The sequence below is a fragment of the Doryrhamphus excisus genome, chromosome 1 (genome assembly GCF_030265055.1).
Source record: "Doryrhamphus excisus isolate RoL2022-K1 chromosome 1, RoL_Dexc_1.0, whole genome shotgun sequence".
NCBI lineage: Eukaryota > Metazoa > Chordata > Actinopteri > Syngnathiformes > Syngnathidae > Doryrhamphus > Doryrhamphus excisus.
In genome coordinates this window covers 8,691,286-8,709,886 of record NC_080466.1, presented here as the reverse complement: position 1 = coordinate 8,709,886, position 18,601 = coordinate 8,691,286, and the positions used below count along the sequence as shown (strand labels likewise).

The 18,601-nt window shown below is 39.9% G+C and overlaps 1 protein-coding gene across 3 annotated transcripts in view; it reads right to left on the bottom strand.

Annotated features, from left to right (window-relative positions):
• The window catches only part of LOC131134126 (alpha-1,6-mannosylglycoprotein 6-beta-N-acetylglucosaminyltransferase B-like), a 77,310-nt gene that overhangs the window by 56,367 nt on the left and 2,342 nt on the right, over positions 1–18,601 (bottom strand). For 2 of the 3 annotated variants that reach the window (XM_058079019.1, XM_058079008.1), the window contains one exon: positions 11,348–11,460. The exons of the other annotated variant lie outside the window; for it this stretch is intronic. In XM_058079019.1, the coding sequence (XP_057935002.1) occupies positions 11,348–11,460 (113 nt within the window). The remainder of the gene's footprint in view (positions 1–11,347; positions 11,461–18,601) is intronic. 3 annotated transcript variants of the gene reach the window in all.

Here is an 18,601-nt window from a genome sequence, read left to right as displayed (position 1 = left end):
ACCTTTTAGCACAATGCTAGTCATCTGCAAACTAAATCAGAATGACATAAGAATGTTCCTACATGGACAAAAACCACAGGTGCAACTGTTTTGGACATGCAGTGCACAAGAAAATGGTTAATAGCCACAAGCAATGATTCTATCTGCCATATTTTCTTATATCAGTTCTTCAGCAGAAGGCCTTGTGTCAATCAAATTGGAAAATGGGAGCAAGCTGAACAAGGTTGGAAGAACAATGGAGGTTAAGACAGCAATACAGTAGGTTTAATTTAAAGGTTGTTAAGTGGCAGTTGACCATAAACAGAATAAGAATTTTTAAATGAATGGATTTTAAATGGCCATCCATTGACATGCGAGTGAAATATTGCATGAACTCTAAAAGCCACAGTGTCATCACATAATAGAAGCAACACAATCTTATGCGCATTGTGATCATTAGAAATGGAAATTTCCATTCTTGCCTCCTTACTAGCTCCTTACCCTTCCCCGATTATGGTAACACCAAAACACTCGCCTGCCTAATAATGGTTTACATTTGATGGCATGGATTCAATCTGTTCTTCTAATATGTTTTTCATCTTTTGTCTCCACTCCCCATCATGCTGCACCTAATAATCTTACTCCCTTTCCCATGTGTTTATCTCTTGGAAAATAAATTAGCATCTGTCCAGGATCTGCGCTGTGATGGAAGGTTTGGCAGAATGCAAGCTCCCCCCCCCATCCTCAATCGCACACTTCAGCGCTCTAGCACACATGCTCATCGTGTTATTTACTTTTGAGTCACAGGTAATGAAGCAAAGGATGGATATAGTTGTGTGTAAGAGAAGTAACGCCATTCTCTCATGGAGGCAATGTGAGCATACTGTCTAATATTAGAGTGTAGAATTAATGTATATTTTACTTGGCTATGGTCTCAATAAATTCATTCACTAACACAGCTTGTTTGAAAGCGATCAAATGTTTAGAAGTCTATTTTGTGTTCATTTGTGTTGCCATTGACTAATATGTAAAATTGTTTAATGAAACATTCATTTAAATGTGACCAACGTGCAAAAAAATAATGAAATTAAGGTGGCAAACACCTTTTCTACAGTACTATACATACCATACAGACATATCGAGATTGCCTTGTTAATAAAGGTTAGATATAGATGCATCGCGAACAGCCTCGGACAGACCACACATGTAATACAATGACAGAAATCAGTGTATGACATAAAATCACAAACCCACTGACAGTCATGTAATATACATATTACACTTTTACACATAACTCCAAATCATTTAAATAACCATCCCTGGTAAGTTTGTAGTACATGGTACATACACACACACTATGGACATGTGTAACCAATCCTATAGTAGACTCAATTATTCATCAATTCCCTTGTGCAGAGGATGGTGTTCTTATCAAATATTAATGAGAGTGACTGTGCCAAGCATTTGTCTTGTAGTTGGGCTGTGTCCTTCTGCGTCCGTTAAGAAAAAGCCAATAAATACATAATCTGTACTACCAATTATGTGTATGTTTAGTAAACTCTGAAATGCTGTCAGAGTAACAATGGCTATCCCTCCCAAATAGTCCCCTTCCTCTCACTCCTCATTTCACATCACACAATTTCAGACAGGCTACTGAGACATAATGAGTTTTAGGAGCTCTTTCTCTACTGGACTTCATAGGATTGCTAATCTGGCCATTTTCCATTTGACTTTGTGTCGGAGTGCACTGAATATAATTTTCTGGTTGATCACCAAGTACCAATCTTTAAAAAGCCTGACGTGCCAATTCCAATTCTGGCAGATACCAATATGTTTAAATAACAGACAAAACACACTCTCAATGTTCCAATCTTATTGTGTTAAAAAAATATACCCGTTACAACAATGCATCTTGTTTTAACTGCAAATGTAGTTCTCTCAAATATGAAAGAAAAGTTAAATTTGTGAGAAAAAAAAGTGCATCAGTATTATATTTAGGATGTTAACAACAAAAAAGCAACAAAACATCTCTTTTGACCCATGCCTTGTTATGCTAAGCAAAGGACAACCTGCCATATCCAGTGAATAAGAATAGAATGGAAGCTATTACCACACAATTTTCTATCTGACTTCTTGAAATTACCACACACCAACAAATACTACGGTATATGTAACGTGTTGCTCATATCAAAGTTGCTATGATTACTGCAGACACATGATTGTTGGCCGCACTAGAGGGTGTGACATGATGGTGTATGTTTATTTTCTGCAGCAGATGGCAAACAATTGAAGGGGAATGGGGTGTTTGGGTGAGGGACGCCGAGGGGTTGATAGTAATTTTGACTTACTGTGCAGTGAGTGCAGTGTGCATTTGGGTTTTGGGCACACACGCATCTCCATTTAGATTGGTATCCGAGTGTTTCCCCCGACTTTTAAATTGGGGAGATTATTCCCTTTTCCTCAGCAATCAGTTCTGACATTGTCATATAGTCTTGGAGCTGTCAAAGCATCAGCACTTCATGGCAGCATGATTGAAGTAAAAAGCACAAAAAGCATCAGCAAAGTTAACTCATCATTTACCTTAAAATCAGCAGCTTGAAAATTATTTTGGAGAATGTAATGGCTTGGAATAATACAATGATATATTATTGCCATCACTTTGGAGTCTATAACATTAATGGACCAGTCAGGATGACGATTCTCTCTTAGCCCTTGTGTCTGTGGTAGAATACACCACAGTAGCTAAGTAACTGTAGAGCAGGGGTCTCAAACACGAGGCCCGCGGGCCAAATGTGGCCCGCAGGACACTAGTTTGAGGCCCCCGCCTTGATATGAAAGTTTAATGTTAGTGCGGCCCGCGCAAGTTTGATATGGATGCTGTATGGTATCATGTACCCAGAAAAAATTATTACGTTTGATTAATGTTCATGTTAAAGGTTAAATAACTGTTAATAGTTATCCTCCCTATCCGTGTGGAAGTGGTAAGTTTAAGTCATGTCTACAGGGCTCTAATAATGCTTTGTTAATTTTAATCTGAAAAAAATAATTTGTCTACCCACCAACTATATGTGGTTTATTAAGTTTTTATTATTTGCCGTTTTATTATTATTATTATATTTATTTATTACTAATTGATTGATTTTCTTTATTCTTGATTTGTTTATTTATTTTTCATCTTAATTTGTGCAGAAAAATAAAAATTAAGATACTTGAGAACAGTGGAATGTTTTATCAGAGCTTTTATTGTAGAAAAAATCGGAACCAAAGCACTGAAAAGTTTGTATATTTTTGTTTTTAATAAATGAGTTTTTTTTTTTTTTTTTTGGAAAACCTGATGCGGGCCAGCCTTGCCCAGACCCTAGCTCCAGTGGCCCCCAGGTAAATTGAGTTTGAGGCCCCTGCTGTAGAGGGTGTCCAGGAGTTTGCCACAAACAAACATGATGGAGATCAAAAGCTTGAAGTACAGTAGCTGTCCTGGGTCAAAAATCTCAATCCTGACCCACACTACTACTTTGGAGACCTAGATCCTTGCTGTATCCGTGTATGTATGTACTATGTATGTATATCATAAATGCTGACTATTGTGACTCATAAAATTGAGCACAGACTGCTATTGGCAACTAAAAGTCAGTGTGAGAAATACAGTACATGCCTAAGAAACCATGAATAAATCATGCTGTCGTCAGTGATTTGTTTTGGTAGCACCTTTAATGCCACACATTGTGTTCACTGTATCCGAAAGTGCTTTGCTGCCTATGAGGGCTCGGGTGCTATTTCAGGAAACGCTCTGAGGAGGAAGTGGAATGTCTCTCAGGGCACGTGTGTGTGTGTGTGTGTGTGTGTGTGTGTTTGGGGGGGAGAGGGGGGTCCTAATATGAGTTAGTGCTGCTTGCTTTGCATCTTTCACACTTCAATAGACTCCTCTTTGATTTCAGCTGCTTGCTGCTGCATTAAGATTTTGATTCTCATTATTTTTATCTCTTCATCTTTCTTTCTCCCTGTTATTTTTTCCATCTACCTCTTTAGGTCTACGGTTTGAGGGCTGCAAAGTCTGCATTACTTGTTAAACGGTACAAGGCGTCATGAATCATTGCTGATAATTAATCCAAAGCACTGATTCATTTTATGCAGACATCAAGCTCTATGAATGACCTAATCTGTTTAAAATCATTTTATTTTTATACCACATCAAGGTTTCAATTTAAAAACTCTTTACAATGCTATTTTTTTATTTAAGTGTGTTTATTGGGACATTTTTGCAGAGCTGCTGGAAATGTGAATTTAGACATAGACATTCTTTATTGTCATTGCACAATAACACAGCAGTGAAATTGCCAACGAAATGTCGTTGCCTGGCTCCCGTGTAATAATAAATAATAATGTGGAGAATAAATAGATTACATCAAATATGAACAGCGTAAACAGTAATTTGTACAAATAATTTAGAATAAATAACAATAAATCGGGTTGTTTCCCAAGTGCCCATTGTACCATTTTACCCAGTAGACACTTAGTGTGTATCCGATGGGCGGAAGAACAGGTGGGAAGTATAGTAGTCATGTATATCCGGGAAAATAATGATCTTATTGCAGAGATGATGAGCTGGTGACATGTAAGACGATGTAGGGAAGGATATTTCAACAGCAGATTACAACGTACAAGTCACCTTCTCGGATCCCATAACCATAATGCCGTATTAATGTGCTGTGGAGAAACTTCTCATTCACGGCTAATGGCACTTAAGTCAGAACAATGGCTCTTACAACTTTGAAATTGGGTCAGCTCTCTCATGAATATGTATTGGTGTTAAGACTTGGCTAAAGAAGTGCAAAGCTGTAAGAGACAGTTAAGAAGCTGGTTGACGCCGATATGTCCTCTAAAACAGGGATTCTCAAACTAGGGAGCGGGTACCCCAAGAGAAAAGTCATAGGTTGGATGTAGATTTTGCACTTAATGCTCCGAGTGCTTGGTGTCTTTCCCTGCTTCCTCAAGAGTTGTGCATTTTTTGTGATGTTAGCATTGATTTGTCATATTCTCATCCATGTAAATGTTTGTACCTTTCTTTCCCTATTTCAGCTGTGGAGTTTTGAATTCCCTGTGAGTGAACTTAACACCCTACATTACGAGATCAGATGGGCTTATGGAAACCATACTGCAAGGAAATGCTTAAGGAAAGAGGATGAGAGGTCAGTCAACATCAAGAATGGAGTGAGATGATGGTGGGCGAGTTGTTAGCATGTTGGCCACACAGTCAGGAGATTGGCAAGACTTGGGTTTTAATCGCCACTCTGTGTACTCCGGTTTCCTCCCATATTCCAAAAACATGCATGTGAGTGTGAATGGTTGTTTGTCTATATGTGCCCTGTGATTGGTTGGCTACCAGTCCAGAGTGTACCCCGCCCTTCGCCCCAAATCAGCTGGGATAGGCTCCAGCATACCCCCACATACCCTAATGAGGATAAGCCATAAGAAAATGGATGGGTGGATGTTTGCTAAGTCTCAGTAAATGGCACACAACCGGTAAGAGTGGAAGAAATTGGTGGACCATTGCACGAGTGACGCACCTACGACACCAGTCATGGAGAAAGAAGAAAGAAGAACGTAATGATGATGAGAGTTGTGGTGTTGTTTCTTCCATATAGTGGGAAGCAAGTATCAACGGTGTTGACGTCTACCTGGTTCTCATTTGTTGTGGTCTGCCTTGAGTTCATGCATCACCATCCATCCATTAATTTTGATGCTGCTTATCCTAAGACTGGTCACCAGCCAATCACAGGGCACATAGAGACAACCAACCATTCACACTCGCATTCATAACTACAGTGTGCAAAGCATTATCTTCTAATAGTGCCTTAATAATGACCCTGTAGAACTTTGACATAATTGCATAACGCTCTATTTTCTTCCACAGGGTTTTTAACCTACTTGAGAGCAGTACACAAGGCAGCATTATCTACCAAGAGTGCCGTGTTTCATCCTGTATAATGTTGATATCATTGCATAATGCTCTATTTTCTTCCATAGGGTTTTTAACATACTTAAAAGGCAGCACTCATTTTTGGTATTCCTTGATATCATCTCTATTCAACATGGCTCCATTAAACACAGTTAAAGTAGACACCATTAACATATACAATTATGACTACTATATATGGCCGTTGTGCAATGACCACCGTGCACCTCAAAAGCTGTTCATGTATGTTTAAAAGGCTTAATTGTAGCAGAATGGATACTTACTGGCAGTTCATGTTCCTCTAAGCTTGTAATAAGTAAGGTAAAAATCACATTATCACTCGGCTCACCTTGTAACCAAAGCTTTAAAGCTCATGAATCTAAAGAATGCTACAATCAGTGTTAACTGAAAAATGTCAGATGTGCCAATCTGCAGCAAGCAGGCCAATTTACTTTAAATTGTGGGATATGATTTTTTTCTGTTTCAATGCAGAAGAACCCACGGCTCAGCTCATTTCATTAGCATAGCTGCTATTGTTAGACAGCATTTTAATCACAACTCATTAGCAGTTTCTATTAGCCAGCAGTCATTCCAAAGCTGATGTACGGCTCATAAAGGACCATGTTGACATTTATGATAAGCGATCACAGTGCAGAGACAACGCAAAGTATTTTTACAGTCACTGAAATCTCCCCTGAATATCTCCATTAGGTTGTAGTCATTCAAATATGGGGTAGAATTGGAAATGATTATTCTCTGGACAACACTCAGCTATCTCAAGCCACCTCCTAAAATAGTGTGTAATAAATATCAGACATTAAATGCATGTACTGTATTCATTAATCCATCCATAATACACATTCTTGCAAAAGAGAACACATTTATTCGACACACAGTAAACCATCAGATCTTATTTGGCGACGTTGTCCATTATCACAAACCTACAATGACTGTTACGCACACATGCATGCACACACACACACGCAATGAGAGAAAGAAACACCCTTCGGGCTATGAGTGCAAGGATAAAGTGCACTCCCAGAGTGACTGGCGATGCACCTTACACCAGCGACGTGTAGATTGTCATGCCACATTTGTTCTACATGAAGTGATGGGGAGGAAACATAACTGCAGGGAATTTGTGATAGAGATGAACTGCCAGCTAGGAAAAAAACAAAAGACATGAAAGCAGGCTGCAGATTATGGCTGTATGATGTGCTTGACGTGTAACTGCATGGCAACCTTCTGGGAAAACTAACCTAAGTGTAAACTTTTGGTAGGGGTCCTCTTAGGACATAAATCAGCATGGCTGTGGGGGACTCGGGATGAGTCTTCCTCTGATTAATGTGGCGAAAGCAAAAACACACACACACACGACAAAGTTAATGCAATTCTGGTCTAAGCAGGTCAACGTGTATAAACGCAATGTTCACCTCTTTTATAAAAAAGGACAGGGTTTTCAGTCTAACTAGTATATAGACAGAATCTATATTTTAGTTTAGATGCCACTAGACTGGCAGAAATAATAATGAAATTATTTCCCATCAGGGAGTTATAAAGCCCTAGGTCTTCCATCTAGAATAAACAGTGTTGTAAGAGTCAAGCAGAGGCTAAAAAGGCATTTTGTTATTGTTATAATCTGACTGCATAGTGTGAGTAACCTCCATAGGGAGAGTCTTTGATCAAGCTAACATCTCCCTTGTGTCACATTCATCCGAATCTGGAGATCAGTTGTATCTTTTGTGCGGGCTTCTTTTCATCTGTGGACTTTGTGGAAAATCAAATTATCTTCCTTAAATCACAGATCACACAATCACACAAAAACATTGAACAATTTGTTTTACACTTGCACCTTTCTTCCCCACACCTCTGTCATCTCACGCCCATTGATGAGTTTGACAGTTAGTGAGGAGAGACGAGGATTTGAGAAGATAGAAGCCAATAATCCAGGAAAGAGGGAGGTGGCAATGGAATTCAGCTAATACCCAACTGCTCGGCTTTACAGAGCAGCCACCGCTATAAGCCACAAATGTGGATTTTATTGTGCACACAGCAGGTTAAAACCTAAAGTAAAAATGTCCCAAACATATCATCCTTGGTGCACATGCTCAAACATCCACGGTGATGCACAATGGTGAGTACTTCTACAATCCACACAGTGTATATCAAGTAGGGAAAAGCCACACTAAATTTCAGAGTTTGAACCATCACGTGAGAACATTTTGCAAACCCACAAGACCTTGTAGCAAAGCATGCCAAGGTGGCAGTATGTCAATCCACAATTTGTTCTGCTAATATTGTCAATAGTAGCTAGCCTAGTGCTGGAGGCTAATGCAGTGTGCAACAATAAATTCTGTAATTGGAGCATCACTGCAAATCAGAATATGGCTTTTCATGCCAAATTTCTTCTATAGACAACAATGGTTGTCTCTTGTCTTCAGCTCTGTGCCATGTGCAAAAAGCAATGTATAGATGTAGCTATCACTGCCAGTAAAACATACACTCCTCAAAACACAATAATAGTGAATGTTGGGAATATTTTACTTTACGGTTGTAGACATGAATTGTTAGCAAAACACATTCCCGTCACTCATCTTTCTAACCTACATTGCATTCAATCGGTCAGTTTCAGTAAGTAAATCTATAGTAAAGGCGTTCTTGAAGTTTCAGATAATTTCATTTCCAACAAACAGCAGTATGAGAAAAATTTGTTTTTCAGATTTTTTTTAATCTGCTTTGAGGAATTGCTTACGTTACTAACACGCGTACTTCACCCATGCAGAGGACAAAGAAGGAAACGGATGTCTGAAGATGCGAAGAAATTGAAGGGGCTATAAAAAGTGACAAGGCAATGAAAGAAAAGGACAATAAAAGTTAAAAAATGTGGCTCAACACCGTGACGTTTATCCATTGGAACGCGGTACTTACATATCACAATAGCAGTCCTCCCCTGCGCTGATCGTGCCATGAAGTCCATTGCGGAAATGTATTTTTTTCCTATTTACTTGTTTGTTAATTTATTATTGCGTGACTAAATTACAAGACTTAAATTTTTATTTTACTACCTTGTTTTTGGCTGTTATTTGCATTTAAATAATTGTCTCTTTTTATTGTATCATTGACGGTTGCTAAATTCTATGCTTATTAGTAGTACAACATGTACTGTGTATAATGGACGCGACATAATCTAGTTGAAATGCTATTGAATCAATGAACCGAAATATGAATGGATGCTGTAATAATGAGCTAATAGGACCACTATCAGATCATTAAACATGGTAAGGCTGGCAGTTTATCTGGGATGTACACAATCGGGGGGTAAAAAAAAAAAAAAAAACAGTGCAAGAACTGAAATATCTAGAGGGCTTATACCAAAAAAAGAGAAACGCAAACATAGGTCATAAATCAGTCAAATTAAGGAGCTTAGTCGTGGAAAAACTGTGTAATCTCTTCTGCATTACATGGCGGATGTGGCAAACATAACATGCAAACACAGTACATGTGTGTGAGACACTGCAGGTGGTGAGCGGGAGAGCTTAATGAAAGGACCAGTTGTTTTGCTCGGCTGATTTGCAGTGAGCAGATGGATCGGCCTCTGGGTCTCACCGGTCTCAATCTTGTCCCACATTGCTGCCACAACCCCCTTTAACAGCATTTTTCTGCCAACTCATCACAAATGCAAATAAACATACATGGAACGGCCAAGGAGCCACACAAAACAGTGCGGTTACAACTACACAGTAAGGATGAATTAAAAAGGGAGAAACTGCAGGAAATATGGACCACCCCATGCACAAACTAAGTCACATTATCCTACAATAGACTATCTATTGTCCATTTACCAGCAAACGGTAAAACCAGTGGACAATTTACAATTTTAATGAGCTAGCTCCAAATTTCTTCCCGGCATGGCATAACAGTTGATTAAATAAGAACACCCGGCACATACAGCCACATTTTTATCCTTAATTTACAATTTTAGTTACAATTTATAACCTGTCCTACAAATTGTCAGGAAAACAGTAATCACTCCTCATGTTTCATTATCTCTCACATGTACAGTATTTAGACATAGAACTAGGATTTTGTCATCCATGAAACAAACATAACCTCCAAACATGTACCATTCTATCATGTTGAGGCATAGGAATAATTCAAAATGTACTGGATGAAATAGAAAAGTTAATATACAGTAACTGGGAGAATTCCATATATCCACCCACCCATTTCTATACTTATGATCATAATGTATGATTGCAGGTGAGCTAGAGCTTATCCTAGAATACACCATGATTGGTCACTAGTCAAGCACAGGGCAAATATAGAAAAACAAACAAACCAACTAGCCCAACATGAATGTTTTTGGAATGTGGGAGGAAGCCGGAGTACAGGAAAATACTCAATCTTGGGAGAGTTCCATCTTAAAGAAGAGCTATTATGCTTATTTACGGCCCTATGTAATGAGTTGTGGGATATATGTATTGAGCAGCTACACATGATGACACAAACAGAAAGTTTTGTACATCTTCCAGAATCTGCACCTATTCCAGCAATATTTCCTTGGATTTCCAAAACGGTCTGTTTTCCTTTATTGGTTAAATGGTTAAACCTCACCACCTGACGCCTCAAAAAATGTGCAGCACAGCAATTGAAACTCCCATAGCTTTCGTTCACTGGCTAATGCTCTTCGATTCAACTATAAATCAGAGGATTTATGTGGTCTGGTTCAAGCCGAGCATGTGCATGGCTGGACTGCATGATGCAACACTGTTACACGTGGCGGTCTACTTGGAAATAAATCACTACTTTTCAGGTAATTAGTGCTTTTTGGAAAATGTCTTTTGGTTGTTTCTCGCTACATACCAAGCATTCAGTAAACCAGCATCGCTGGCAGAAAAAACAAAGGAATCTGTCCGTGCTGAATTAAAATCTATTTACTTTTGAGATGTTTCCTTCTTGGGGGGATACATTCAGGGTTGACTTACTACAGAGGGGAAAGGCGTTTCTGCCACATCTCAATGAATGCAGACAATCAAACACTGGCTTCCAATCCCTTCATCGCGCTCATCCAATCAGTCACAACTCAGCCATGATGCATTCACAGCCTTACTGAAAGTCAGCTATTTTTAAACTCTTAAAAAAATCTGACTCGGGTGTTATAAAAAATATTTGAGAATTGCAAAAGGAGCCCCAATGAGGCTGAAGAGTCATGTGAGGTTGTGGGTTGTCAATCACTGGTCAGTTGTCCTTGCAAGATATGGTATTTTTTTGCCATTATGAGTCTCAACAGTGGCACCACACATTATATCTCTTCAGCACAGACACTTGTTGATGACATGATGTTAGACGTGTGAGCTACAGGGAACACACACACACACAAAAATGCAGTATTACACAAAAACCACATATAGGTACCTTCTGTACGGATGGTGAAGGGGGAGTCCCCCAGTCTCTTGGCTGAGAATTGCCCCCCCAGAGATGTCATTAGAAAGCACAGACTGAAGAAGCCTATTCCCACCACAAATATCCTGCAACACAGACGGGGGAGGGAAGTGTTAAAAGGGGTGAAACGGAGTTAGTCATATTTTATGTGATAGTCGAAGAGGAAATTATGTTGCGGTAAGCGGCATCTTCTAAGAACGACAAGTCAAGCATTGAGGCAGACAAATGTTATGTGTGTGTTAAGTTGTGGGAAATTGAACAAACAGGCAAATGATTAGGGGTTAGGTTTGTAAGTCGACAACACTAAAACGTAATGCTTTCCTGCAAAAAAAAAAAAAAAAAAACATGCACAGTTACAGTATGAACTTCTCACCGATCTCTTTGTACTGTCAACTTTGTGTCAAAATTAATGTAAACGTTTGACCCCTCCACTACTTTCCATTTTGACCACTTTTTTGATAAATAAAGTAAATGATGCCAGTGCTAAAGGTAGATTTACATGTTTAAGATTATATTGTGATGTATGAGGCTCTTTCAATTACTTTCACTTTCACAAATACTATCATTATTTTTGGCCAAATTTAATGATACTGTATAATGACATTACCATTACTATTGAAATCCTAGTTGTATTCTTTCAAGGTGCTGTCATTGTCCTTGGCACAATAATGCATTTTTTACATTGTCATGCTGGTATCACCATTATTGTTGACCCATTGTGATGCTGTATTTTGTTGGCAAAAAAAAAATATATATATATATATCCTCAGTAATTCCTACAAACTATTCCAAGGCAGAAGCCAGAGCTTATTTCGAATACAAGACTGGAACCAGAATTCCACAAGCCCTGAAACACAATCTCTGCAAGATCATATGTGCTTTTAATGACATACACAATTAGTAAAACAAAGCTATAGGCTCACTGGCTTTTGTGCATAAATGTATATTTCATCTGGCTTTGTAGCACACAGCTGGGAGGTAAAATGCCCCTAAATCTCAGTAGAATAAAATGAGAATGCATTTGTGTGTGTGTTCTCCCTTGTTAATACAGTCAAGAGGGATTCAGATGTTTGACTTAAATGGGACCTATTGTGTTTTCCACTTTTCTGACCTTTAAATGTTTTTAGAATGTTTTATTCTCATGTGAAGTGATGCCAAAGTTTCAGATAATGAAGTCTGAGCATTTGGAAGTGAGCCCTGAAAGAAGTTTGGTATCGCTCACACGCTCTGAGTGTTGTAAAATGTTGATGTCACAGAAGTGCGGGCTTCCTTATATGGGTGTGCACTGTAGGACAGATATGCTCTCTGCCCTCCCCCAAGCTCTGCTTCCCCCGCCCTCCCAATTGCTAACAACATTAACACAAGCAGTTTTGTGTTTTGTTAGCAATTTCTTTAAACTTCCTAACAACGTGACCATCAGGCGCAAGCGGTTGGGGTTCCTGATTCCTTACCAGTAAGAGAGAAATATTTTAATCTGTGGTATTTCACGTTGGACTGCTTTGTGAACTTGGACAGTATGTAACTGTTGGTGAAGTATGACGCCTTTCCAACATTACTTGGTTGTGTCAAAGAGTCAGAAGAGCAAGCAGTAAGTAACAATTTATTAGTGTCCTAACTGTGTTTATTTTGTGTAAGTAATGGAACAAAAGCGGCTATACATGTAGCATTATGTATCAGACAATCAGTGTCTATACCAAATTTTTTAAATAGTTCCAAAAAAACATGCAATGACCACATTACACGTTACCAATGCTGTAGAAAACCTAACGCTAAAATGCTAAAGCTATTTACCATTGAGAGATGTCTACAAGTAACCCCTATTTTTGAGAAACTTGGTACTGTCCAGTCTCTACTGGTTGGAATAAATTAAAACAAAATCCAAAGAAATACAGCTGGAATTGGTGCAGATTCTGGAAGATCTAGAAAGCTTTCTGTACTGGTTATCATTTATAAAACATTGTGTAGAAATCACGCTAAAAGTGTGCGTATGCCCAAAAGAAAAATATTCAGATTTATAAAACCATACGTACGCACACTTGCACGCAATTTTCTATCAGTCAACAGCACTTTATTCCAAAATGAAGCTGGCTTGTCCAAATGTGCTTTAGCATACCTCAAGCGACTCCAACATTGTATTGTCTGTTTTTATCCACCTATTGTGTTGCTGTTTGTGTGTGTGTGTGTGTGTGTGTGTGTGTGTGTTTGTGTGTAGTTCTTTTGATGATGATGATGATGATGTAATAAGGCCTGTGAGCTTTACAGACACCAGCAGACCTGGAATACAGCTGTTGTTAAGTGTGTTGCTAGGTTACTAGCTGAATGTACATGGCTGTATATTGCATAAATATCACAGTGTTGATAACCGCCATGTTCTTTTTAAAACAACTGGTTCCGTTTTAAGCCCCAACCCATCCAATACGCGGGACATATTGCGTGAGTATTTATTGCACTTTCTTAACAATAAGGTTGCGTCTATTTGAGCTAATATACTGCCTCCCACTTAATTTGTCCACCTCGACACCATGCTCTACAGTTTCAATCAATTTGAACCTGTGTCGCTGGCTTTTAATTACAAAAACAGTCGACAGACTTAAGACGTTTTCCTCTCTCATTGACCCTGTCCCTCCTCGATTTTTTAAGGCTGTGTGGGCAACTATTGACCCCGTGTTTGGAATATCATCAACGGGAGCCTGTCTGGTATTATGCCATCCGTTTGTAAAAAAAAGGCTGCTGTTGAGCATTATTCATTCATTCATTTTCTACCGCTTTTTCCACACAAGGGTCACGGGTCGCGTTTGTAAAAAAAGGCTGCTGTTGAGCATTATTCATTCATTCATTCATTTTCTACTGCTTTTTCCACACAAGGGTCGCGGGGAGCCTATCCCAGCTGTCTTTGGGCGAGAGGCGGGGTACACCCTGGACTGGTTGCCAGCCAATCACAGGGCACATATAGACAAACAACCATTCACACTCACAATCATACCTAGGGACAATTTGGAGTCACCAATTAACCTAGCATGTTTTTGGAATGTGGGAGGAAACCGGAGTACCCGGAGAAAACCCACGCATGCACGGGGAGACCATGCAAACTCCATACAGAGATGGCCGAGGGTGGAATTGAACCCTGGTCTCCTAGCTGTGAGGTCTGCGCGCTAACCACTAGACCGCCGTGTCGCCCTGTTGAGCATTAGCTTAAAAAAAATCATTTCATTTGATCAAATTATAGTCCTATTTCGAAACTCCCATTTGTCTGAAAGATTTTAGAAAAAAATACTTTTACAGATAAATCCTTTTTTTAAAAGCATTTTTTTTTTATTTTAGACACTTTCCAGTCAAGTTACAGAGCCCTCTATGGTGCAAGTCAGATAGTCTGCACTTTTAAAGGTTTTTAATGACTGATGGTTCAGCCATTTTAGTGCTTTTAGACCTGACTGCAGCATTCGGCACAGTGAATGACACCATGTGTGGAAAACTGCGTGGGTGTCAAGGAGGCTGCCCTTGAGTGGTTTAGGTCTTACTGGTCAGGGAGATGCCTTACTGTGGGACTTAGCTCCACCTCAACCACCGCCCACCCTGTATTTGGAGTCCCCCAGGGACCAATTCTTGGGCCCTGTTTGCTCTGTACCTTGTTCCACTTGTGTGTGATATTTTACAACTCACAAAAATGACCAATCCCCCCCCTGACACCCCTTCTCAAGGGCTGCATCCAGTAGACTTACTAACCTCTGCATTCAATTTCCAATGTTAGTTGCAGTACTCATATGCATGTTACATGTGCAGTGCTGTTTACACCGGGAATAATATAAATTCTGTCTGAGCAGTTTGTGCCTTACCGTTATTACTACATTGGTTCTGATGTGTTGTCAAATATGCTTGTAAACTAAGACCTCTAAGAGTTTAGGCAGTTCAGAGTTAAGGCATTCATGGTAAGCCCGAGATGAAGATAAAAATAGAGTACAGTTGGACAATGGCCACGATCTTAACATACTGATTTAGCATGTCATCATTTTGCTGCTGTTGCTGTTGGAAACAAATTGAACAATTTTGTGGGCAGACAATCAAATCAACAGAGGATGGGTATGCTAGGTGCGGACAGACAACGCATGGGAAACCATCAAAAGTGTCAACAACCATCTGAGCAGCTGGCATAAGTTCTTTCTTCTCCATTTATGCCTCGTGCATCCCCATCTGTTAACTACATCCTGGGAATGAACCAGAATAACTCGTCACCATCAAGAACAGCAATTATGATTGAAGGAGTATTTATCATTAGCGTAAGATGCTGATATACTGTATATATGCCTGCAGGGATTACGTGTTTACTGGAGGACAGTTCCATCTGGTCTGTAGAAAAAATAAATTAATAAAACTTTATTATGGAAAGTCCTGCCTTCTATTGTTTTTAATTATCACTAATTATGACACTTAAATAAAACTACTGAACAAGAATTCTCTGTATGTTAAAGGGGACCTATTATTTTTGCACACTTTTCTGACCTATAAATGTGGTTAGAATGTTGTATTCTCATGTTAAAACAATGCCAAAGTTTCAGATAATGAGGTTTGCGTACCTCCTGCGTACCTGAGGGGCGGACCTCCTTATATGGTGCATATTTAGGAAGCACTTTGGGCGTGTGACCAATCACGGGCTCAGAGAAGGGCTGTGGGTGGAATAAAATAAAGCAGACTGTTTTGGCAGGAAGCACAAAACAAAAGAAATCCAGCTGGAATAGGTGCAGATTCTGCAAAATCTGAAAAGTTTTCTGTGCGGGTTATTGTGTGTAGCTGCTCTACAACGCAATACAAAGGGTAAAAAAAATGAGCATAATATAACCTCTTTCATCTTGTACTTTTAGTTTTAGTTTAGCAATTAATCGAGAGGGTTTGGGTGTGGTAAAATGCAATGTGCCACAAGAGCTCAACACTGGGATCGATAGAAAGCGTAAAGAGGCAGAATATCTGTTCATTTCATGTGGGTGCTGCTTTGAAGCTGTCCTCGGGCGATAGTCATCCCGTTTTATTATTATTATTATTTAGCTGTTCTGCAAAGTGCAGTTCGGTTGGTGATGTGGGAGGATTAGGCCTTGGCTCGCCTGCCTGACGGTCCTTTAACAAGCTTAACGTAAATGCTCGGCTTCCTTTAATTGGATCAGGAGAGGTGATCTGCTATCGCCTAGTTGGCATCCTCAAACATATAGACTTATCTGATTTCTCCTATTGCTTGATTTGGAAATGAGATGAGTTAAGCCAGCTATGGAGGAGTGACAGAGGAGGTGTTATTGGTTTGTGTTCTCCAAGAAAGTTTTCCTGGCGCCAGTACTGGCCTTCTGGCAGTTTTTGGATATTAGTACAGAATTATAGACTACTAAGATTGGTGATCTGGGGGTCGCCATGGAAACAACAGGCTGCATTCATTTAATGTGATAATGTGAGTGAGTGATGCAATAGTGTATAGCACTAATATGCTTTACTAACGAAAAGTCAAATAACTTTAGTTGGTGTTGGGCTGCAAATGTCATACCTGTTGTCAGGCTTTGGTTTGGGACCTCCTTCTTCCCACCTGTGTCTACACAGGTGTTCCTCATACTTGCCTCTTATTTAAACCCTCTGGTCCTTCTGTTAGTTGCAATTTTGTACTTGCAACTGCCGATATATATCGGGCCAATTACGACATATGACAGATGAATAAATATTGGTAAAAATATACCCGATATTATCCGATATACAGTAAAGCGCCGCAACTCTCTCCCAGTGTCTGTCTAGGCTGCCCACTCCTTGCTGCACGGCCCCTCCCCCTCGAAGCTCTCACTCCGAGCCCTGTGTCTGTCTGTCACTCACTCACTCAGTCAGTCCGGTCGGCTTAGGAGGCGAAATGCGAAAGAAACTGCATTTTTTTTTTACCCCACGGAAAGCTGTGAAACACTTTAGTGGCACTTTAGTGCCATGCTGTCAAGGAGAATATTCAGCTTTTAGAGAACATATTGCAGCGCTTCAATGTCGTATAACTTGCATCTCTGTGAGTTGCAAAATGTATGCAACTGTTAATTCACACAACCAGACTCTTATACAGTGTTTTAAAGTAAAGTTAAGTGAATATATATACAACTATACACAGCCTACCACTTCTTTTCATACTCATACATTCACAAGTTAATGTCGTCATTAAAATAAGAAAAAGAAAAATAAGAAAATTCACAGTATCAATATCGGCCGATGCTTGCTTTAGAATGCCAAATCCCATCTGTCGATCAACTCTGCAGCATTCAGAACAAGCATGTTTGCCGTGTGTCTTTGTGAGAGTGATATAAGTTTTGCACCTTGCAAAACATGCCCAAAAATATAGTAGAGCTTTAAAAAGCTGTAGATTGGTGTGGCATTTGGGGGTCGAGCACTTGGCATCGTCTGGTGCATTTCGAGGCTTGCGATCCCGGTCCCGGTCCGGACCAAAGTGTGGGCATGATTTGCGGATGAGAACTGCTTCAGTACGAATTTGAGAGCATGTACTGTGTAGAACTCTTAGTGCAGGAGGAATTTCTATTGTGTGCAGGGCTGCGTCTGGCAACAGACGAAGTGTGACGCGCGTGTCCTCTGCAACCACTTCTGACTTCGTGAGGGCGCACGTGGTGGGTGCGCGTCAGTCTCGGCACTTCCCCAGTTCGGCTGTCCAATGAGCGGCACAGCACGTTTGGACTGTGACAAGTGAGCATGTGCGCAGTGCTTGAAACACTGATCTCAGCAGTGGTGCCAAGCTGACAAACAAGTACTGGCATTTTATCTCCTCTCCGGCATGCCAAGGGCATAGAAGGCAGCGGATGTGGCTGGAGGGGCCCAGCAGAGGCGGACAAACCTGAGAAGACTATTGATAAATACAGAACCTGAGTTCTGGCTACCAGCATTTTGTTCTGATAGCCATCTTTGTTTGTCTATCATAAACAGCTCTTGGCCCTTTTCATTTGGTAAAAGTAGCTCTCACAAGAAAAAACTATGGTGACTCCTAATATGGCCAGTAGTACATGTAAACATTTGCATCTATGTGATGGATATTGGTATCAGTATGAGCCAATTTCACTCATGGATGATTGGGATTGGCACCATAAAACCCTGATTGGAACATCCCAACTGAAAACTGTATATCTTTGCCTGTGTGGCTTCATCTTTAAGACAAGCCTCAACAGCAAATGCAAGCCATGTAATTTCGCATGTCAAGGCTGTAGGTGCATCATCCGA